General features: G+C 40.9%; 1 protein-coding gene across 4 annotated transcripts; it reads right to left on the reverse strand.

The window, feature by feature from the left end:
- Nucleotides 1-552: 552 nt before the first annotated feature.
- Nucleotides 553-21,778, reverse strand: LOC135938521 (suppressor of cytokine signaling 3-like). Of its 4 annotated transcripts, none has more exons than XM_065482193.1 (4): nt 21,545-21,778; nt 2,498-2,965; nt 2,003-2,336; nt 553-1,708 (listed from the first exon to the last, which is right to left on the reverse strand). In XM_065482193.1, the coding sequence occupies exons 2-4, from the start codon at nt 2,827-2,829 to the stop codon at nt 1,523-1,525; spliced, it is 852 nt and encodes a 283-aa protein (XP_065338265.1). In that variant the 5' UTR covers nt 2,830-2,965; nt 21,545-21,778; the 3' UTR covers nt 553-1,522. The 4 variants fall into 4 exon arrangements, with proteins under 4 accessions (XP_065338265.1, XP_065338264.1, XP_065338266.1 ...); XM_065482192.1 differs by lacking the exon at nt 21,545-21,778 and adding an exon at nt 13,069-13,359; XM_065482194.1 differs by lacking the exon at nt 21,545-21,778 and adding an exon at nt 13,176-13,358.
- Between the last annotated feature and the right edge of the window lie 2,198 nt (nt 21,779-23,976).

Raw genomic sequence — 23,976 nt, forward strand, 5'->3', positions numbered from 1 at the left:
TTAAATTTAGTTCCTGTTCATGCAAAAAATGGGTAATTTTTTACGACAATTTTCCACAAAATCCACTTTTCCACTTTGATTGAGCAGCATTTTTTGCCGCTTTCATGATGGAACACGATATTTTTCCTAAACATTTTCATAACAGGAGAATTGGATTTTCACCTATTTGAAATAGCTTAAAATTAAGAAATTAATTTATGGGGTTGTGAGACATGTGAATTTTTGGAAGTCATAGAGAGAAGATAGAGCGATTTCACAAGATTTCTTCACTCGCTTATCTAGTTGATTATGCTCACTAATGAGTCAATAGCTTTCAACGCCGTGTTCCAAATTTTCCTGCAGCTAACTGCTGAGGCGCTAAATTTTGTTTAAAGGCTAAAACAGTACCTGACCTGCGTGCAGTTCAATTTTTTACTCTTAGTCACCCATCCTGATTTTAAGAGTAGCCATGAAGTATTTTTTTGAATTTCCGAATGTATCAAAATATTTCATGGCATTTAGTCCCATAGTTGCCGATCATTTTCTTTTAATGCAAAGTAAATAAAAACTTGATTTTCATTATAAAGTAATAATAATTTATTTACACATAATTATTGTTTGGTATTTTTGTTCCAAGCGTACCTAGTTAATAGAAATAAACTTGACATAAACCAAGAGCGAGAAACACGATTTGTTTCGAACAATTGCATTTGGTCTGATCAGCCTCACTCTACACCATTCACTCTTAACGCTGGACAAAATCAGCATAATGTAATCTCGTCAACAGTGATCATAGCAAAATATTCAATAAATTAAGACATCAACATTCACCCTTCAGAAATACCTTAAATAATAACCTACATCTTGGCATCAAAATGCAAACAAAACCTTTTGAATTTAGCTTAAAAAAACGAAATATCGCAGTATAGCAAATTACAGCATTTTAACTACCAAGTAGGAAAGTCACGAACCTTTTTCATAAGTTAAATTTTGCGATCGCAGTTCAACCAACAACTTGTTTGTAGATGCCTTTGAAGGCTGATTCACTGGAGGATTTCACTAAGTTTCGGGGCAAAATTAACAGCAGCTATCTTGTTGAGTTGCAAGCGCCTCTCCAAGATGGCTGCATCTAATTGAACTGAAACATTTTCCAACCTGCCGTTTCCACGCATTTTTAAGAATTGTTAAAGGCCTATCAAGACTGCTAGCAATATTGTCACAGCGAGGCCCTCATTCCACTTTACTTTCCCAAGTTACACATTTAAGCAAGCTCAACAAAATATCCTGCCTTTGTTCCTATAGGACGTTTTTAAAGCATTCGGGGATATCAGATTTACATGAAACATCAAAATGTCTACTTTGGCATCACTAGTTGAAATAGACCGAAACATTGAGGGCGGCCTCATAAGCTCTTGATTGTAACAATAACAACACTTAATAAGGAGTAGAGACGAGTCGTTAACGAACAGTCTAGTCATCGCAGTGTGCATGAAAATGAGTGCAATGCTCTCAGTCCCTAAGTGTAGTAGTAACTGTCTGCTGATCACTGCCTATATGGATATTCCCTGAGGTAGTCCTCGGTGGTCTTCGGAAGCTTGAGGGCCGGCAGGTCCCTGCTTTGCAGTCTCTGATTTATGGCTAGGCGCGCCAGATGCTGCAGGGTGCTGACCCTGCATCTCAACGGCTGCGTTAGCAAGATTGGTGAGTGCATCCGTCCTGAGTCGTCCACCTGAATGGAGCAGAAAACGTAAATAAATTAGCTGGTGCGACATTTCTGGCAGCTAATACGACTGAAAGCTATTAAAACCACTGAGAGGTTTCAATAATAGAAATTTTGATTTTGAAATCGTGAAAGGTCCAAAACTGAACATTTTCAAGTTGTTTATGACCAAAATAGCAATTTCCACGCCAAGGAGTAAAATTCATGGCTTGTTCAGAAGTTAAATGAAAATTATGTTAAAAATAGTTGAACCTGTCTTTGTTTTTTCAAACAAGGAAAATTATCAGGAGAAAATGATCTTACCCAAACTTGGCTTCCAGGTTCTGGGGTAGGTAAGACGTTGACGTACTTGCGGTTAGCTAGTCTGCGTTGCGTCTCTTTGCCCTCTTGTACGTAGTGCTCGACGAGTTTGAGGACGCAGTCAAAGCGGGGGACATGGTGCGCCAAATGGTGCTGTGCGTCAAGCCGGAACTCGCCGTCGAGGTAGCGGAGCCGCACGCTGGTTGGGCCTCGCGTTGTCTGAACGCTCAGCGAGAACAGGTGCTCTGGGTCAGACGAATCGCGCACCAGGAATGTGCCAGGCGGACAGTTTTTGAGAGCGATTAGCGATTCTTCACCACTGAACGCCTTGTAATACCTGCAAAAGATAAACCACAGTTAATTTTGGCAAATAAAAAAGGTTTAGAAATCAATGTGACAAGATTTTTTTTTAAATTATAATTCAACTTGTTAATTTTGTCTTAGAGAATGAAACAAACAAAATTCAACTGTCAATTAATTTTTAAATGAGATATTTACCATCCAGATTTAACGAGTGCTTTTCGGGTTGCGATGATACTGGCCGAATGGCGGTTGATAGTGGCGGGGGAGGGTCGCGGCCACACGATCTGCAATGTTGGCGAAAAGGGTTCCTGCAGGCCCGTCGCATGCGGCTGGATGGACAACTGCAGGTGGGGAGTGCTGCTCGTGTTCTTGACTACGATGCCGCCGCTGCCCGCGAACAACCGCAGAAATGGGGCGGCGGGGGCGGCAGTGCAGCAGCATGTGGGCGGCACGCTCCTCGAGGTGGTGTCGGACGCGCTGCCGGCGGGCCCTTCAAAGGACTGCTGGCAGTGCGGGCAGGTCAGCATGATGGTGAAGCCGGCCGGGGTGGCATTCCCGAATCCGACGAGGCCCAGGCCTCCGTGCGAGGGGTGGGCAGTACAGCCGCCCCCCACGTGGGGCAACTGGCACAACACCAGGGACGCCAGTTGGCCTGCTGAGCGTCTGTAATCAAATGAGGAAAGATTGGTGAGCACATTGCATTAGGGTATATTATGATGAAATTCTAGATAAGCATTTCGCAGCTGTTAATTTTGCGAATGATAGGATTACAGCGAAAAGATTCCATATATTATCTTTACCATATTCTGATCATTGATTAGCTGGCGTGAGTGCTTATTCAAAAAACCACTCGAGATCCATTTTAATCAAACCCGAGGTGGAAAGCAGCGAGTTTACTAACCCCGCTAATGTAAATTAGTCACAATACGCAAGGGTGCAAATATTTGTCTAAAAAATTCAACTTCCTTTTCGTTTAACGTTTTAATTTGTTCGTCAAATTTGCACAGCGTTACAAAACTGCGGCCACTTGAAATGCTTGCCGAGAATGCCGCTCTTAACTCACCAGCCAGAGATAAACAGAATCTTATTCGCAAACTTAGGTGTGCAAACAGCATTCAGAGGAATCTGTCTGCCTGTGTATGTCAAAAGTCGGTCTCTCTATGCGGGCCGCGAGTGCCGCGCGCGCGAGAATTATCTCTCCTTAATTGCTTGATGCGTGTGTACCGAAATAGAGTTCCGAGTATCGCGGCGCTCAAAATTTCGCCAGATTCACGGGAATCGCAGCTGTCGGCTAATTGCAATTCTTAGAATAGACTGCACAAAATCTGACTATTGTGCATACTAATTAGCGATTTCTCCTTCATCATTGTTGCAAATGCTTCCGAGAAGTCGGTGAACGCACGCGCTCGCACTCAATACACCAAGGCTGTTCTTTAGATTGTTTCCCACTTTCGTAATGAGCAAGCGGAATAAAAGCGCGCTATACACTCGCGGGTACCGCGCAAGTGCCCATATTGTCAGTGAAAAAAAAAACACTCCGGGACTTGGTTACTTTACCTCACAATACCTAATTCTTCGAAGAGAGGTGAAGTGCGCGCTCATGGAGTTTTTTGCAATGATCGCGGCAAGTACATTATTATATTACTCGTTTTTTTTGCGACGCAGACTCCATTCAAGCAACATCATCAAACGAAGCCTTCAAAGGCTTACAAAGTTTGCATGAGGAAATTCTTGCATAAAAAGACCACTCAGGCTAAATGCAAGCACAACGTACACTATTTATGCCTGTGCATTTTGCGAGCATATTTGCATAGAATTTGTAGTACAGAAATACAATTTTCAAGATATATACAACACTACCAGGTTGCAGATGAAACTTTAAGATTAAATCAGGAGGATATCAAACGTGAAGTGCGCGAGATTACTTGAGGACTTAATTAAGTTGCGGTCGAGTCACCAACAATTCTTGGCTCGGTTAATTCATTATTCGCGAGAGAAGAGCCACCTTGATGGAGTGGAAAAGAGCGAAAAGAATGACTTTGCAGTCGGTTGACGTCATTTCAGACGAGAGAGTGTGACTCAGTCAGACCGACGTCGTGATCTCAGCTCAGTCAGTCAGCCAGCCAGCCAGCGAACGAGAAATGATGCGAGGTGCATTCCTCGTTCTTGCCAATTGGCCACCCCGCAAATCGTTTTAGCTCCTTTTAGGAAATTACATTTACGAGCACCGCTGCTTTTTAGGTGCGCCTCTTCGTCCGCAACCATTTCGCAAGCTGGCCACTTTTGCGTTCGCACAGGCGACCGTGCTTGTTTCCCGCCGGCCAGACAACCGATAATTCAGCTAGCAAAAGTGGTGCGTGGGCACTCTCTCACTCGCGAAATTGAAGCAATTTCAACGCTTGAACACGGCATAAATTACCATCTATCTTGATGCACGTCCGTCGCGAGAGGGTGTTTTTAGTGCTGCTTCCAAGAAACGTTCGCTATTCAAACTCGCGAAAAGAGCAGTTATATATTATGTGCTCGCGTCCGGCGCGCTGTTATATGTGTGCCTATATAAGCGCCGAATACTGAGAATTAGGCGTTTGCAATGTTTTTGTGTTTGGGTTAGTATCACGATAAAATACAAGTTTGATTATTCTTTATAATATGCAAAGTTCGGGCTCGACAGTTTTATAGCTACGGCGAAAAAGGAACGGCCAGGAACTATAACGCTCAGCGGAATAACATTTTCAAGAGAGAGCCTGAGTGTTTCGAAACAGACATTTTGCGTCAGAAATGCGCCTGTTTATATATAATTATCCCCACGTGTTACATGGATGACCGGCCGCAGCATCCGAGAATCATTTTCTCTCTCGTCATCAGCGGCACTTCCAGAAACTCCGCAAGATAATATTATTTGAAATAAACGTCACCTGCGCGACAAGGATCCGTAATTTGAGAGGCCGAACAATCTCAACAAGAAAGCAGCGACTTCCTTATCTCCTGCATCGAGAAATTATCATTAATAAAAGTCCAAGAAGGGGACTGTCAGACACGTTCAGAGAAATCCATGATTGAACTTTATATTTAGATTTGCAGAAAAGTGCGTCTAGATTAGTTCATGTACAGTGGAAACTTTTGCAATCACTTTTTACTGCTTCAATATCGAGTTCTAGTTTAACTGTAAAAATTTCGTTCTTTAAGCCAACGCTTTAAATTGCATGCAATTTATTCGTCCCTTATCGATTTTATCAAACTAGGAAATCCTCCGGATATTGCGCATTCGCCCGCGCACTTTGTTCATCAACGCCTGGAGCCGTGTAGATCAAATATTCTAGTAATAGAATGGCGTATTATTCTCAAAGTCACAAACTTGCTCGAATACGCCCATTTTCCTTCCTGCAGAACGGATTGGGCCCTTCAGTATAGGACGCAGAACCGGCGAGGCGTGCGCGCGAATTTTCCAGGAAAGAGGATCATTATGGTCTGGATAAAATGGCGAGCGCACAGCAGCATTCGAATTTAGCGACGAACGCTCCCAATTTGTCTCGTCCTACGGCATCGGCGAACGTATGTGATGCTGGCGGATCCAATGATGCGAGATGCTGTGCTCGTCGCCCAGTTAAAAAGCCATGCGACGTGCCGATTCCAGAGACCCTTCGCACAGCTGCTCAGTGCTCGGAAAAGCGCACGGGCCCCGGTTTTTCTGGGAATTGGCTCACGCCGGAGAGAATCGCTCTTTCATCTCCGTCTTTAATTTCAGCCCCACTTCAGCTCTCGGTCGTTGCTGGCAGGGTTATGTATCACGCTTGTACATAATGTGATCTACGGGGTTGGTTTATGCGTATAGTGACGTAACACGTAACACACTACTTGATAGGCGCGATTGATCGCATAAAGATGATCCAGCGTTTCTGATTTGAATGCTGAACGTAGTTCCCACGCAAATCTTTTTTGGTCACTGTTTTCACGAGAGTTGAAGGGAAAAGCAATTTTGATTTCATCAGTTTATTAAATGGTATATCAAATATCGATACACGACTTTCTTGCTCTGCTTGCACAGCGAAACGGTTATATATTTAATTAATTTTTTTTCTAAACCTCCATTGACAAGAGGATTTAAGAGTGATGGTTTATGATGATATATCACGTGTGATATGCAATTCCCGTGAATTCTGATTAGATACTTTGTCAGGGTTATAACAGTCGGTCCTAAATAATAAATTTCCGCCATCAAACAGCCCCATGTTACGTTGGTATAATGAGCAGGCTCCAGGTGAGTTTCAAGCCGGTGCAAACTCAGACCACAGTTGGTCAGGTCAATTTGTATTATTTATGTTGGTGTACCGCAGCGAAGGTTGGACACGAAACTCGCGCTCTCCCTTTTTTCCACAAGACTAAGCCTCAAATCGGCACGAATGCTGTACGGGAATATAAAGCATTTATGTTTTTTGTATGCAATGCTAGTTCCGTTTGCCCTCAGGAAACCTTCGCTGGTTTTCTCTGTGAAATCCGACAACAGCGTGTTCTGCCTATTCGTGCATACTCACAATTTACAGTAAAAAAAGAAGGAAACCCCTCGAGTTCGTTGGCTGCTCCTAAGTCTATCTATCAGATGTAAATATTTCAAAGGCAGCAACGAATAATAACGCGCAAGACACTCCGCTTCAGCGCCGCTCGGCCCCTACTAACCGGCGCTTTCGTAAAATATATGTATATTCGACCCAGCAAGGAGTGACGTCGGCGGGGATTTCTCGGAAGCGGCGGCGCTTTTAACAAACACACACATCAAACGCAGCCTACGAGAAACACACACACACGGCACCAGCCTACAAATAAAATCAAATCACTCGCCGCTCTCATCTCATTCAAATTTACTTTGGACCGTCCAAAGTGTACAGCGCGAGACGTCTGCTGTTTCGAGAGGGCACACTCATTTTGACTCTCAAGCAGCAGATTTCTCATTTCTCGGACCTTCAGTGCTTCTCGGAATCGCGCCGTTCTCAATGACACTTCGCAGCATCTCACTCTCAACACGTACGAATTTCCAGGCGATTTTAACTAAAGGAATTGGCAGCGGTGCTCAGCAATGCGCTTCCTGCACGTTGCATTTGGAATACACAATTGCGTTACGTTCTCTCTGCCTACTTCTCATTCGTTTATTTATTTATTCCCTCTTTCTTTGTGTGCGCACGGACGGCGCTGTCCGTGCGCTCGCTCTCGGCACTGCCAGGATTCTCGGAATGCAGTCTTGGTTAATTCACTTGAGCAAGCGCCATCTGTGCAATATGCAAATTTGCTTCCGGATTCTCGGAAACGACGAGCGAGATTAAAACGCAGAGAAGTGGAAAATCAGCTCAGAAGATGTAACGACATAGAAATCCGAAGTTTGCCATACAAATCGACCATCATAGCTGCAGGAAATTTATTTGAGATTCAATCTTTGACCGGGATAAGTTATGAGCTGCACAGGTGTTGTCAAGTGTAACATACATTACTTGTCTTTTAGTTAGACATTTCTTTACCAACACGCACGAAAAAGAATAAATAAATGTAATTATTTTGTTCCAAGCTTTTTGATTGGATCATTGATTTTACAGAGTGATATTATCAAATCATGCAGAATATCACAAAAAGTAGAGCAAATGGTTAGCAATTTTAACTTTTTTTCAATAATTCCTGGAAAAAATATATCTGCCTCGAATCAACTGATAAAGAGAATAAAAAAGGCCAATGAAACATACCCTTGAGTCTAGCATAGTGACTTTCGGTTCTGCAAATTACTTGTGGCCAAACTCGGCATCCATTTTAACGATCGCTCTTTTCATCTGTCCCAATTATACATTCTACCAAAGGTCGCTCGGCATTACAAGGGAGCGAGTGCGACGGCAGAAATTAGCGAAGCGAGTTCTGAGAATCGGCAATTCACTCTGGCCGATTCAATTAATGTTCTACTAGCATGAGCAGCAGGCAGGCAAGCGGCTTTGAGACGCAATAGAGAAAGAAGAGATTTAATTGAAGAAGAGACAAAGTGCATTTCGTTACGCGTCCGGAAAAAAAGTAAATATGCATTGTGCGTCAGCGAACAAATGGTACATATGCATTCTGCGTCAGCGAACAAAAGGTAAACCTGCACTTTTCACGATTTTACAGGAGGAGGTTTTATTTGTTTGCTGACATTACCTAAAACTAACCGGTTTAACGACTCCAGACATTAAATTTGAGACTGAATGCCGCTCATTTCAAAAAATGATTCGACTTGATACATGCAACAGAAACGGAGAAATGGCACATTTCTCTGCCAGCATGCACGAGAGCCAGCAAATCAATCGATCAAATTTCAAAATTAAAATAGAAAGCGAAGCTGATAAACCGATTTCCACGACACAGAACTAATGCCAACCGATTTAACTACATAATACGACCGGTATTTAATGAATTAAAAAACCAATATAAGAAAGAAATCTGTCGATTTTTGACTTGAGCAAAAAATACGAGACTCTGGAACGCGTCTTTTCTCGTCTCTTAAATTAAAATAGCGATTGCAATTTGAGGTTGCGGCATCTGTTGACAATAAATTATCAAAAATAAATTGCAAAGTTTTCGTGCATTATCCATGAAGCACTCTGATAAATTGTGTCGCAACTAACCTCTTTTATCAAATAAAACGCATCACCAAATCTCGGGTTTGAGCCATCAGAATTGCAAAAATTGAACACCGTTTGGCTCGTCTCAACCTCCCCTAGACAGCCAACGGGTTTTGGGGGTGGTCACCTACCCCACCTACCCCACCAACCCCAATTTCTGCTTTTTTTCTACCTCTGGAACTTTGTGCCACCCGAATCTCGGGTTTTAGTGGTCCTATTTACAAAAAATACGTACTGTTTGACTAGTCTTTGAATGAACTAAGTAACTGAATGGGTTTAAAGAGGGCAATTACTCGTCAACGTCGTGCCAATGTGTTGAAACAGACGAAAAAATGCTAAATTTCCCGTTATTGAGGGGGTTAAAAGGGGGTTGGGGGTTGGTTGGTCCCATACCCCTTTATTGCACTTGGGTACGTCAAGACGAGTCTAACGGTATGCGGTTTTTCAAAATCAGATGATTAGAAGTCGAGATTTAGTCGATCATCGTTTTTTAACAACCTCGAAAAACAAGGTTTTTCAAAATTTCCATTATTTTAATAAAACGAAGAAAAACTCCAATCCAAATTTTAATGTTTTTAACTAAACTTTCTGTACTCTACAAAATGGCTATGGAAAAAATAAAAAATTTCAGTATATTCAATTTCAAATTCGAGTTTTAAATAAAAAATCAATTTTATGACCTTGACCTTTGACCTACCACTTTGAGGTCAATATAAAAGTTGTTTGCCATGTTGAGACGAGTTAAACGGTTTTTTAATTTTTGTTCTAGAACCATCCTGAGCAAAGTTACAAAGTACTCAAAATTCCCAGATTTTGACTTTCGAACGCCCGCAAAACCCGCAAAAATTAGAAATTCGGAGTTTTTTCAACTATTTTCTCGGTCAATTAAGGCAAAGTTTGCGCAAAAAAAAATTCTTCAAAGTCCATTGATCCCTGGACAAAAATTTGTTGATTTTCACCTTTTTCACAGATTTTTGCAAATGACATCTTTTGTCAGGCTATAAGCTAAATTTAAATTTTCCTTTATTTGCATATAGATGTCACTAATGATGAAAAAATGAGTCACCCCATGTATTTTGACCCGAATTTTTCATTGGTGGAATAAAATCGTTTTGCGTCAAAAGTGCATATTTACCATTTTCACGATTTACCTTTTGACAGATGTACCATTTGTCCGCTGACGCACAATGCATATTTACTTTTTTTCCGGACGCGTAACGATTTGCGAATGGAGAACACCTCCGGGCCAGACTACAGCGGTTCAGAACAATGGAGAAATGCCGTGAATGGTGGTGTGCCTGCCTTTAGCGCTAGCACTTGATTATTGGTATTGCTTCTCGGAAAAAGTGGGGCACCAGCTGCTCGATACACTGCTTGGTGCTCATGGCGGCGAAGAACACCTCAAGCCGCTTCGGATGCTTTTCGAGTCGGTTAGTCTGCTGACGGAGCGCGTTTTTTGCTGTGCGGAAAAACTAGAGGTCAACAAAGGAAACGGTGCAAGCGTTAGGAATTTGCTGTGGTTGGGAAATAAGAAACCAAGCTACCAGTAAGGAGTAAAGAAGACTATGCATTAACGAGACATGCGCAAGAATCTCTACCGCACTATTGTAAAATTTAACAAACCAGACATAGCTTCTAGCTTTCGAAAACTTGCAAAGAAAATTTTTCTCGATTTGGAAACCACCAACAAAATAAAAAGGCCTGCTATTTTTAGAATGGTTTAACGGACAGGAAAAAAGCGTCCCCTTGCCTCTCCCACAGCCAAATTGATTTGGCGAGGAAAACGCAAGAAAGGAGAATTCGGGGTGATTTTAATATTGACGCGCTCTTGCTACCAGTACCAGTTCACGGAATTCAAATTACATGAGTATTAATATCCGCCGAGCAGGCAAAGAGCTTTGATGATGCTCTTTCCAATGCCAAACCCAGCCGCCTCTATATCAGATAATTAGAGAGTGATACGATTCCATGCAATCGTGCTCTTATAAATTTGTCACAGGCAAACGTGAATTATGATTAGCACTAATGAGAGATTAGTCTGAGAAACACAGCGCGGCAGAATTCAAACACGCAGATTGGCACTACTCAAACACGCTGCAAGGGATGGCTCCAAGCTCCATTCGGTACGACAGAGAGCAGCTTTTCCGAGAAATTTAATCAGCACCGCTGATGAATCTAATGCTCACTCGCCTCCACGCACAACCGAGCTAAGTCAACTTCATCAGTGCCAGCCTCGCGAATAGATGTCATAACGCTCAAATTGATGGCGACTTTTTTTAAATATGTGTTGTTTAATTAAGAGTTGTTGGGATAGTATCCTCTTTCAACTCGTAAATATGCCGGACTAAATGCAGCCATTATTGATGAGTCAGCGTCCTCGAATCAAACACCTCTCTTGGAAATGGTGTACATATATATCCCCACATTATAAATTTCAGAAATAAAAACAGGGCGATGACTAAGGAAAAAGGTGTGCTGGTTGCCCTGCGGCCTCCCCCCTTGTTCTCTTCGTTGGCGATCCCTTTTGTGGAAAAATGATTAAAATATGAAGGTTGCGAGGCGGTCTACACAGCCGCCGGAATTCTCTGCTTGCGGCCGACGAGGCTGCTTATAGTGAATCGCCAAGAATGTGCTGCGCTGATCAAATTCATTTTCAGTGACAAGATTTCCGAGAAATGCTTTTCGACGGTGCCAAAAATCCATCTATAAATATACGAACGCGCACTCTGGGCGTTCTTGATCGAGTTTTCTGAGTGTTCATTACGTTACACGAGAGGATGATTGAGTAGTTTCCATTATTTTTATATGTAGCCAGATAATGTAACAGAAAGTACAACTGAAAAAGGCTTTTGAAAAAGATAAGATAAACTTGGAAACCTTCACTGTTGACATGGATCAAATTAAATTGGAGATTCGAGGTCATGGACCAATCGAATCAACATAAAAAAGTAAATTCACCGCTCCACGCATGCAGGTAAAACATTTAATTGAAAAAAAATTGGCGCACGTTTACCCCACTTAAGAACGTAAGCAGGCGATAATTAAGAGTGCTTTTGACACTCTTGAAGCGCGATCCAAGCAATGAATACTGCGTCAAAACATTGGGGACCAAACGCGGCTGGCGGACGACTCATGTGTTTGCAACTTTTGACGCGTCGGTTTCGTTCTGGGAATCCACTCTGGCGTGCATGTGTTTGAAATACTTAGGGGTTCCGAGTAATTATCCTTGGGCCCCTGCCAGGCTCAATTGAGAGGGACCGCGCGCTACGCGATTACTGATTATTGACCGCAAGCACATCGCGCACTCTGTTTATATGTGTGTGCATGTGCGAGCTGAAGTGTGCTTTACAACAACGTCCAAGTGGAAGAGTGCGTAAAACGTATATAACCGCTTCGCCGCGGCGCCTGTTAATTATTCAGTGGTTAATATGCGCATCGGTGGGTGTACGCGATAAATTACCAAGAGACATAATTCGATATTGGCCCCGGTGTGTGCCGCTGATAAACCAGTGTTTGCTAAAACGGGCGCTCGAGACAGCTGTGGCCCTATATGGAATTCGCATTTAGTGTGCGAGCTTTTATGGGGTGGAACACGGATGGCGTTTGAATACAAATGATCAAAATTTGTGTCTCGTACAGCCGCTCTCTGAGCTGGCAAATTTGAGGATCACTATGCATGGGAATTGTAATTATGATGGCAGGTTGAAATGGAAATCGCCGTTGCTCGCCATCGAATACTGCACACTTGAGATATATCTGAGCATCACATTTTCAGCTCGCATTCACACAAAGCACTCTCTCGCTGAAGCAATCCTTTAGAAACGGTATCCGCATCGCAGTAATTGGCAAGTAACCGTGGATCACACCATAGAAAATCTTCCATTTTGCGCACAGCTTTCGGCGATACCAAACAGGGAGTGCAGATTTCCGGGCTCACACGAACATCGGTCCAGCCACAGCCACACCGCAAGCACATGGCTTGGTGGTGGAAAAGCACAAAAGGAGTCGATTCCACGCCTGCCTCTCTCGGGTCGAAACAAAAAAGAGAAAGGAACGGTGCCAGCGCACCACACCGAGAGGAAAAAGCCCTCTTCTCGCGGCTTTTCATCAATCGGCACAAAGAGAAAGTTTATTCACCTCGCTTGCGAAGAGCAGCATATGAATGCGGCCACACAGGAGAGCGAGCGGTGGCACACGTACCGAAAACGAGGCATTGCAAACATGAACACCGCGTAATTGCGCACCTGAATTAGCGGCGCGGCTCCTCCGGTTTCAAGTTGCCATGGGCTGCGGGTCGGATTCAGCGTTCGGCCGGTTGGGAAGCACAGGAAAGCGTCGGATTCGAGCGCAGCCTAGCGTTTTCTCCGCAGCTGCACCGCGATCGCGAGTCGGTGCTCTCAACACTAAGACTGACTGACTGGGAGGTTGTCAAGAGGCGACCTTGCTTCGTGGCGCACGCGCACCAGCAGGCCAGCAGACAATTTCATCTCTTTTCCTCAGGAGAGCAAGAGCAGCCAGAGTATGCGTTTTTTCTAGCAATCACCGGCCGTTTTTTTCCATCTCGCCAGACAGCAGACACTGGTTCAAATCGTCACAATGCTCAAAATGGCCAGTCCGTTGTATTGAAAAACTTTGTGTGGGCCTTTAAGCTTGGTTTACTTTCAGCTCCATTCATTCTCTCTAGTATACACCTTGTCCCATTCAAACAATGCTTCACGCAAATTTGTATTATTCAATTTAATGGCCATCGCGGGTCCGCCGCATCCGTGTGAAATTCTACTTGCAAACAACAAATCATGCCAATAAAATAGGTCAATCAATAAACCCTATTTCCAATTGATTAGTAGTTTCCTATCAAAATCCTTTCAATTTAAATCAATGAAGCATTGAAATTTATCTGCAATAGTTGTATTATCTTATCTTCACCCCTCATTGATTTATTCATTGCGTATCTCTTTTAACATTATTATCTATGTTACAAATACGTCGCAGAAAAAAACAAGACACATATTATAAAGTTATCTCTTAAGACACTTTATTCTTAGTAGTGCTTTGAAGGAGAAAAGATGAAGGTAAAATAGGCGAGGTCGAATATTAGGCCCGTCCAAAATATATCCAAATTCTTTAAAAATGGAAACGACAAATTTAAAAACTTTTTTTAATGCGAGGAAAAAGGCAGTGGTAAAATATCCTCTCACGCCCAACCGACCCTTCTCAAGGACGAATATTATCAAACGGGCAAAGACCTTAAACGGCAGCGATTGCCGATTACGCAGAATTCCTGTACCGTGGATAAAAATTTCATAACTTCATTTGCGCAAGTGCCAATTGAGTAATTCTAGCAATGCTGTTTTAATTGGACACGTGACTCGCCGAGTTTTGGCTAAAAATAATAACGTTATTCAAAACTACTGCCAGGCAAATTTGAGGCGTAAAAGCACACGTGGATGCAATTAAGCGGGATTCCCTAAACCAGCGAGATTTTTGCGTGGCTGCAAGGGTTTATAAAAAATGTGGATGACGTTGGACCGACTATTATTACTGAGCTACTTTTCCTCATGTTAAAATATTCCACAAATACGCACTAAACAGCGCTCACACGTAAGTCAGTGCACGCAGCAGCAGCAGCAGCAGCAGCAGCAGCAGATGGCGAAAATAGCAATTAAAGGTAGCAACTAACTAAAAAACATAATTTCTTATCGGCAGCATAAATTGACGCCATGCAAGCATGGAAAACGCACACTGGCTTTCGCTATTTTCCCTGTTTAATCTCATTTGAAACATCGCTGACTGCTTGCTTTTCCTGGAAACGGCGCAGAGCGCGACTGCTGCCACGGTGTACGCAACGCTATAACAACAAAAAATAATAGCAGGTCATGTGCGCGCTTCACCCATGCCTGTATCAGAGATTATGAGTAACTTTTTGTACATTTATGCTCCATAGGTTTCGCTTTGTTGAGCGCATTATAATGAAAGTAAAAATTTTAGATTTAATTTAAAACATTTTTAGTTAAAACTTATCACCATGAGAAATTTGAACCTAATCCCACCCACTTTGAAAACATCTCCATCTGAAATTACAGTTACGGGAAATCTTGATTCAAATATGTGATAAGGTTTTTCATGCTAAATGTTTGATCATCAGAATAAATAGAAAGATTGAGTTTATCTCCCATTATACAGGGAAATTAAGATTAATCTTATCTTCGCTGGCTATTTCGTACAAGTTCGCGGATCAAGGTGATCTTAAATCAAGAACACAGAAAGATCAACGATAAAAATACACAATATTAGTTCAGACCGTAAAAAAAGTGTAAACTGGAAAATTTTGAATGACAAAGCAGATTTAATAGCACAAGGCTGGTTGATTAGCTGGCAAACGAGGTTTTGCGAAACCAGACTTTGTCCATATGATGTTTTACATAATAAACACAGAGCGTTCTCTTTTGAAGTGAGTTGTTGCAAAGGAATTTCTCAGAAACGAGACAATCTCGAGGCAGGCAATTTATCTCATCCGCCTAGAGTTTAATGCTCTAGTCTTATTAGTCTTTCTCGTCTTTCTGGAGAAATGCAGCTTCAACCACAAAGCAACTGCTGCTTTCGATGTGAATATTACATCAAAAGCTTTTTGCATATTGCTACACAGCAGGCTACATACATGCGGGTGAATCGTTCAGCTAGGCGCTTTCCATTCTAAATGCACGTGCTATATAATCCCTTTTTAGGCTTTCCTGAAGTTAAAAAATTGCAAATGAACAGAGATCCCTGTGGAAGGAATAATCTCCTAACCAAGAGGTGGGTGGTACAAATGATTTTTTATATTTGTTATAAGGTCACGTGCGGGTACATAGCAAGGGTGGACTTTAGAGCACGCGTCAGTGAATAATAATACGGATAATACGCGCATGTGTTAGTTCCTTTATTGATTAGGGAGAAAATATTATAGTGCGATAATGTGTACTAGGGTCAAAAATAATTCCAGGAAACTGAGAGAGCACAAGTCACATTATTTACTCGTAACACACAAACATAGGAGTACTATTTACTATTTCCAATTAAAAATATGAGTAGTGCAGCACAATATAATGCGCAGCCTTGCTGTCGAGCGAATATTTTGTTTGAGAAAGAGATAACAATCGTTGCCCAATGTTTATGTTGTGAAGCACTCTCATTAATAATTTATTTATTTATTCATTACCTGGACTCAACAATTCTCAGAAAAGTTTTGAAAAAGATTGTCTTGTTTATTTAAACGACTAAAACGCGTTCGAATGTTCGAAAGAATACAATTTGATAACCTAAATGAACAAAAATACACCTTTGTTTTATTAATCATTTTACCAGTAACAATTCCGAGAAGCATTGTTTCCAAGAAAATGTCATAATCGCTGGAAAGCGAGCTTTAGAGCGCACTTCACTGAATATTGGGAAAATTTATTTCACATAATGCCTCTGCACTTTATTTAGTAATATTATGTTGGCAAAGGGCGCTCCCGTAAGCAGATCTGCCGTCAAAGAAATAAAATTATGGCTGGTTCGCGTGGCATATGGCATTTGCATGTTAAGACCACCTAAATTAATCCAGGAGGCTCTATATATGTAGCATGTGGATGACGTACACTGCGTGCACATATATTCATGAGCTAAGTACTTACAGTACATTTCTCTTCGAGAGAAAAAAAGATCACGTGCACGAATTTCCAGCGAAATGTGTATCAAGAACTAGAAGAGAAAGTTGAATAAAATCAAAATAGCCGAGTTTGAGTTCCTTGACGGACAGCGCGATATTTATAGCTACACGTGAAACGTTCACGCAAAGCAAAAGGCGAGTTAAGTGATTTTTACAACATCCGTTGAGACAATTAGACAAATCAAGCTAATGCTCGATTATAAAGACTTTAAAGCATGGAGAGCACAAAATTGCTGGTTAAATAAGTTTCATTAAAAAAATTAGCTCATACTTTGCACGATTTAGGAGACACGAACGCATCTTTTTCTTGTTCGGCGTACCGCTTTCGCTAAAATACATATGGGTATACGACGTCCGTGCGTGCACACTGTTCCTATAATACGCGTTCGTTGAATGGGCCGCCGCCATGATTCCTGGAAGGTTGACGTCAATGCGCATACCTCGTATTTTGCTTTTGCACAAACCCTTCGTAGCTATAGAGCCGCTGTTGCTGTTACAGTCGCGCGCGCTGCTCAGCTTCTCTGCTTGTGTCATTCGAGCTCATGTGGGTTTTGCAAGGCGAGTGAAAACTAATTGAGCAGGCTGCGTGCTGCAGATTTATTTTCCTGACAGTGACAACCGCTCGGAGTAGACCAAACACTTTTGTGTTAGGAATATGGTTGGGGAGTGTGAGTGATTCGTTCGATTTGTATTTGTATTCAATATGAAAAGCAAACAAACAAAAGAGAAGCAGTCACAGTAAAACCAAATATAGTGCATTCCATTAAATTCATGCAACGAGTTTTTAATATCGATTTTTTACGATTATGAAAAAACCTGCATTTTTTATATGCAGTGCACTGATAAAACCGTTTTTACCAATTTCGTGCAGGCATGAGAGTTCGACCAAAGTCATATGCCAGTCATACGAAATATGAATTTAGTAAAATATTTTATTTAAAAAATTGCATGAACTTCACTTTACCTACTTTACCCTGAACACATTTTATATCGTGAAAAATCCATTTGATGGCAAAGTAATTTGCATTAAAATTAAGATGCATAATTATGGTATAAAAATAATTTTTATGCAATTCTTGCGCAGGAAATTGGTAACAATTGACTGGTAAAACCAGGTGGTGGAAAAGACCGGGCGATAAAAAATACAACCTGGTGAGCACAAGCTAAGAATAAAAAATTAAAATTGAAAAGTGCATTTTGGTTTACTTAATTTAAATCTGAAAATCAAAATTTACTTAAAAGTCACCAGTGATCAACATTAAACAAGATTGCCCTCGCCATCAACATATTTAAATTAACAAGTTTGTATGAAGATTTAAGATTTTGATGAAAACCCGCACGAGATAAAAAGAAAGCATCCTGTGTGACGCCCCTTATTTAGCCATTATCCCATACTCGAATCAATGGCATTGAGGAAATTCAAAGCAGATCACTGACCTTTCACCTTTAACAACCCCGAAAATAATGATTTATAGGGATGAACTTCCAGGAAATATGTATACTATTATGGTTTATGGTACACCTTTTAAGAGATAAATAATATCTCAACCTATTGTATGAGGGTGTAAAAATCCTAAGAATGGAATGAATGGAGATAACAATGTTGAGAGAGTACATAAACTGTTTACACCCTAAAATTTCACAAGAAATGCACAAAGAACCCCTGGCATGAGGTCTCTTCCCGCGAAAAAGCTTCAATAGAAAAAGGGGCACGCGGACACATGGAAGGTACGTAAGCATAATGTTTACTGAGGAGCCCATTCCGCGAACCACACCGCTTAACAGCAGTTCCGGGAATCGCTAGCATAACCACCTCCCGACAAGGCGAGCAGCTTTGTGGAACCACTTATACCTCGTTTGTATATCCAAAATAACAGGCCCTAACAAAGAGAGACGAGAAAGGCGATAGTTCTATGGAATGAGAGCACCTACCATCTGAAATAATGAAGTAAAGATACGATCTTCATCCTGATCGAGACGAAATTCAGTCATTTTTCAGAAAGCAATGAATGGACACAGCAACCTGCAGTCTATCTTTTTAAAGCAAACTATTTCAAGGAAAGTGTGACGGTTATAACAATTATTTTTATATTTTAAATTAAAAATTCTAAATAAAATTACAAATTTAATTTTAATTTAATGACAAATGATTTTACTAGCATCATAAATTGAGTGATATTTCCGTTTGAATATGTTTGTGCAACGGGTATAAAATTGAATGCCACACTAATGGGGCACAAGGCTGGATCGAATCTTGACAATATACATATATGTGTATATTTGGTCATAGTAAGACACACAGAAATTGATTTGATCTGGTTGAGTCTGTGTTCTTATTTTACAACTCGCGGCTGCTGAGTTTTCTCATTTTGAAGGCCTCTTCTTGGAATACGACCGTTTGCGAAACATGCGTGCAAAATTTATCTTTTCACAAGAAGCTAGCCAAGTGGTCGCCGATAGTGAGATGTGGAGTACTATTTACAATCCAATCAAATCTTGATTACCAATTCTAAGCGGTTCCTAGACCTCTAGTGAGTGACAATCTGAAGCCACAGAAATACATAGTCCTCGTAACCTTTTTTTGGGTTTTTTTTCTGAAGGTTATGATATTTCATTCTGAACTTGACCATCAGATTTAAGATTAGCTTATCAAGAAAAGGTCCCCCAGTTTTTCCCGCCAATCAAGTTACCCACCTCCAATGCAGCTGTTGCCGGATACAGAAATTTCCGATTCGCAGAATTGCGGCTAATATGAATAAATAAGCAGGTACGGGAGTGCAGCAGGTGCTGTTGGCCTTTGCGAAGCGATTTCCACCGCACAATATCTCGTACAAGGACTACTTAATCCTGACTGCGACGAGACGCGTGTAACGTTTAATTAATGCTCTTTGAGCGCGGCATAGAGAGATCATCAGACTCCGTGTACGTACATAAAGCCAATAGCCTTGGGGTGCGATATCACACAAAGCCACGGGAGAAAAGCGGAATTAAACTGTTTCCATTTAGCCGCTTCCGAGAAGTGCAGCGTGTAACGGAAAAGATTGAGCAACCATTTACTGTGAAAATGTCCACATGCTCAAAAACGGTACGGCTTATGGCAGAAGCAAATAATTATCAAAATAAATAGAAACAAACGGGCCCATTTTCGCGGAAAACAAAAATTAAATATAATATTTGGTGATTGTAAAGGAGAAAGGAGCATAAAATTCATGAATTTAAAAAATAGCTCTGCTTTACAGCGTCTGCAAACTCACACGAGATTGTAAAATAATTTAGAAGTAACTAAAACTTATGTTTCTAATATCTTGTCTAATTAGTAGGGTTTTAGTAAACGCTAAAGTGGCGATAATTTGATTACAATGTTTGAGCTCACGTTGTTTTCTTACGTCACGTTTTAATATGTGTCTAACAGCCAAATGATTTTCATGATAACTCAAATATAATATTGTTTTCTAGTGAGCCCATTGTGATTTCGTTCCATATTGCAAAATCTATGTGATAGCTGCTTCCTAGAAATTTGCATGACGCACTAAATCAGCTTCACTGTGCCATGCAATCTATAAAATAACAGCAGTTTGCAGAAAAGAATGTTATCATCAAAAAATCTTCAATAAAAGCCATAAAGTTGCTGCAAGCCTATAAAGCACACACAGCAGGAAAAGTGCACGCAAGCTTATTTGAAAGTGACATCAGCAGAATTCAGTGAAAGTGCCCTAGCCCTTATCTTTTCACTGTCAAACACACACACCTTTTCTCGAGCGCATTCTTAGTAATTGGAATTGGTCTGCAAACAAACACACATGGTTCCGATCGGAATGGACAAATAAAGCCGTGCGTGGCCGTCTGCGGGTACCGATCGATCGATCCATCGTTTCGAAAATGAGTAGTCGCGCGCGCATTATTATGCAAGTCGTCAACGGGTTATCTATTCCGCCGATCGTCATGTGGCTAAGCAGCTATTTTATTGTTCTCAGAATCGGTTAATTATGAACGCCATTTCATTTTTCCAAGGAAGTGGGTCGCTTTTCTAATTCGTCGGAAGTGGAGCTCATGTTTTTTTCCGATAAAACGTGTGATTTCTGAACAGGTAGTAAAATAATTTTGCCCCTCTTGATGTTAACCCATTTTGGATTGGAAAATAATTTGTATTTGACTGTGCGAAAATTGCGTGAGTTTCACAGTGTGTCACTTTTTCCCTTTTGTAAGCAATAATATCTGGAATTTCAGAGTGAACACGAGTTTGCCGGCTTGGCTTCATATTATGTACTACGGCGAACGCGCTTTTACGACTTATTGCGTTTTGACATGCAGAGGCATTCCTTGCTTTTCGGGGAAATTTCAGCGTTGGAAACTAGGAGCTCGACGTGTTCAACGGAAGTTAAAATAAATGCAGTGTCAGAATCGAACCCCTTTTTGGAGAGCTGCTTTCGAAACACTTCTCAGGAAACAAAACAACGGAAATTCATAGGAACTGGACAGCTCCGCTAAACTTTATGAGGCGTGGAATTGTGAAACGTATTTTCCGGGTATTTTTTAAAAGCCGTGAAATTATTTATGTAATTTATGTTTCCTTGTCAACAACGGTTTTGCTGCTTTTCCTTAGTGACAACCAAAGTGTGGTTGCATTTACCGATTACTACATACAGCTTTTAAAATAACATCGTCAAATTCAACGGCCACGTGATATTGAACATGCTGCATTCCAGCTCATAAAAACACGGGTGGCAATATGACAATGTATTTTTTTACTTTTGTTTCAGTCTGCAATCAGAGTTTAAGTGTGATTCGAACATGGGTGAAGGACAAATAATTTAAATTAATAACCCCCCGAACAACTGGTGCTTCTAAAGAGCACGTGTCGTGCTATCAACGGTGGGTGCAAAAGAAAATAAACATTGCTGATTGTGAATGAATCGTACTCACTGCTGTTTTGGTGAAATGGTGACGGATTGTTTTCAGCTTCGATCGCGAAAACTCCGATATCTCTCCATAGATTCGCTGTCTAAAAATCGTCGAAATTTGTTGCGCAGCAGCTTGAATAATGGGCAGGTGTAGCTTGTCAGAGGGAAACACAGCATGCAGCACACACCCCACACAACACGCCAGACGCTGGACTGGCAACAGCAAGCCAGGCGGGGCAGATAATGAAGAATGAGCTTCGCGTCCGTGTTGTTATTCTTGCTGGCTGGCAGCAGCGTACGCAGAGCCCTCTTCAGTGATTTGTTTCCCCCCTCCCCTCGGCGGCAGCATTATCGGCCGTAGTTTCCCAGAACTGCAATAAACAAGTTCAGCTGGGACTTTCAGGAATCCACTGCTCTCCGCGAAGCTCTAATAGAAAACCGACCCAGCTGCCCGTAGGAAGGGGCACTATATTTATATCATATACACACATTTTAATGTAGATAAAAATACTCAAGCTATCTCGCAGCGGCTGTCTAATGTCTGTGCTGTGCCCTTCAGCATCAATGATTTTTGATAAAGATTTTTTCATTCTACAAATTCTAGCTTCAACAAAAAGATTGATCTGAAAAGAGACAAAAATGACACCAAAAATTCGGCGTGTATGACAAAGATAATTTTACCAGGCCAGTGCATGTGCAATTTATTTTTTATTTTTTTGAGTAAAACAAATTTTCAAACAAGAAAAAATGAATTATTTGAGGGACAATAACTTCAAAGTTATTGAAAAATATTGTACTTTTAAATAGTCCAAAAACCGATTTTTGGATTGAGCGAAATCGTGTCGGTCATAAGGGCACAATTCTGCAGAAAAATCAATAATTTGCAGCAAGCTGCCAGCATGTCTCATTATTTCGACACTATAAACTCAAACTCTGCTAACAATAAGGTATTATTTCTAATCGCTTTAGACCACATCAAGGCGGTTTATGAATCAGAATGCTTTAAAAGTTACTTGAAGTGATTTTTAGACAATACAAAGCGTAAACTATAGAGATGGTGAAGGGTGGTTACAAAAGAGTGTTGGTACAACCAGATTTATGTTGCAAAACAAAGCATCATCCAGCCGCCGGACTTGGAATAAGGTCAGAACAGGCGAAATCGGACTGTTGCAACTACATTCCCGAAACTGTTATCTTCTCTGAATCACACTGATTGTGCGATAAAAAAAGTGACGGCGACGAAACGCTCCGCACTAGGTTATTAAAATCAAATTTCCGGAATTCACCGTAATTCCGCCGCTGCACAATAATAAAAGTGGTCCCTAATTCTCGGTGCGGTCGCTTTCTATACTTATATTTAGAGAGGCGAATTATGTAAACAAACACATTAGAAGAGGTGCATTTCTGTCATGATGCCGTCCGCTTTTCTTGGGAGCAGTAAAGTCATTTCGCAGAAGTGTTGCTGCGGTTTGTTTATTTTCTTAAACGTGTGTTAGTTGATTAACCCTTCTCGCCTTGACAAGAGTAGCCCCATTATTTCGCAGAGTATTGAGTGAGAAACAACTACAGTATATGGCAACAATTTGATAAAGCAAATTCAAATGCGCTAGCAAGAAAATTAAAAGGCAAAATTTTAAAATAATAAATTGCTCTTTTGTTAATATATTTTCTAATCTAAATTTAAATACGTAAGACAGTATTTTAGCCGAAAAACTTGTCAATTTCGTTCCTCGTTTTTTTTCGTTTGCACACAGCCTTTTACAAATTCTGACTTTCATTTGAATAAATATGTATTTGGCTTTGAGGGCTTTCCTAGAATTGCAAAATGGGTCTGCACAAAAGCTTCACGGCCAAGCGACGACGGAGAAAAGTTGGATTATAAAACAGCCCGGAGAAAGCAAAAAGAACATTATCCTGCTCATACGTGCAATAAAAGATCAGATAAAATCGCTCATGTGCAAATATAAAAATACTAAAAAAACGCTCTCTTTTGTCTTGTGGAAGACAATAAAACATCGTGCGCCACGGCTTGAGATGAACCTATATGCGGTTGTTCTGCTCAACAATCACACGTATATTTTCTCTTAAATATAAAGAAGGAAAGGTCTGGACACGTCTTAGATGTACCTCCCATGCATTTTCACGACGTGACTTTAAATTGAATTCGTAATAAATAAATTTAGTTACCTCGATATTTTCTAGAATTCCTAAGTACAGAAATTGATATCAAGATTTTTATTTCTCGAGTTTTATTTTACAATATATATATATTGCACAACCAGCTAAAGTATTAGTTAAGAAAATTAAAGCTTAAGCAATTGCAGATCAATCGAACCGAGCATAATACTTTGTATTAAGCGTATTCAATGGCAATGATGCAATTTCAATTTTTTTATGAATTAGGTTTTTAACGAGACTATTTGGAATCCAAAAGCTTTTCAGTAACTAATATTT

The sequence above is a fragment of the Cloeon dipterum genome, chromosome 3, assembly GCF_949628265.1.
Source record: "Cloeon dipterum chromosome 3, ieCloDipt1.1, whole genome shotgun sequence".
In the NCBI taxonomy this organism is placed as follows: domain Eukaryota; kingdom Metazoa; phylum Arthropoda; class Insecta; order Ephemeroptera; family Baetidae; genus Cloeon; species Cloeon dipterum.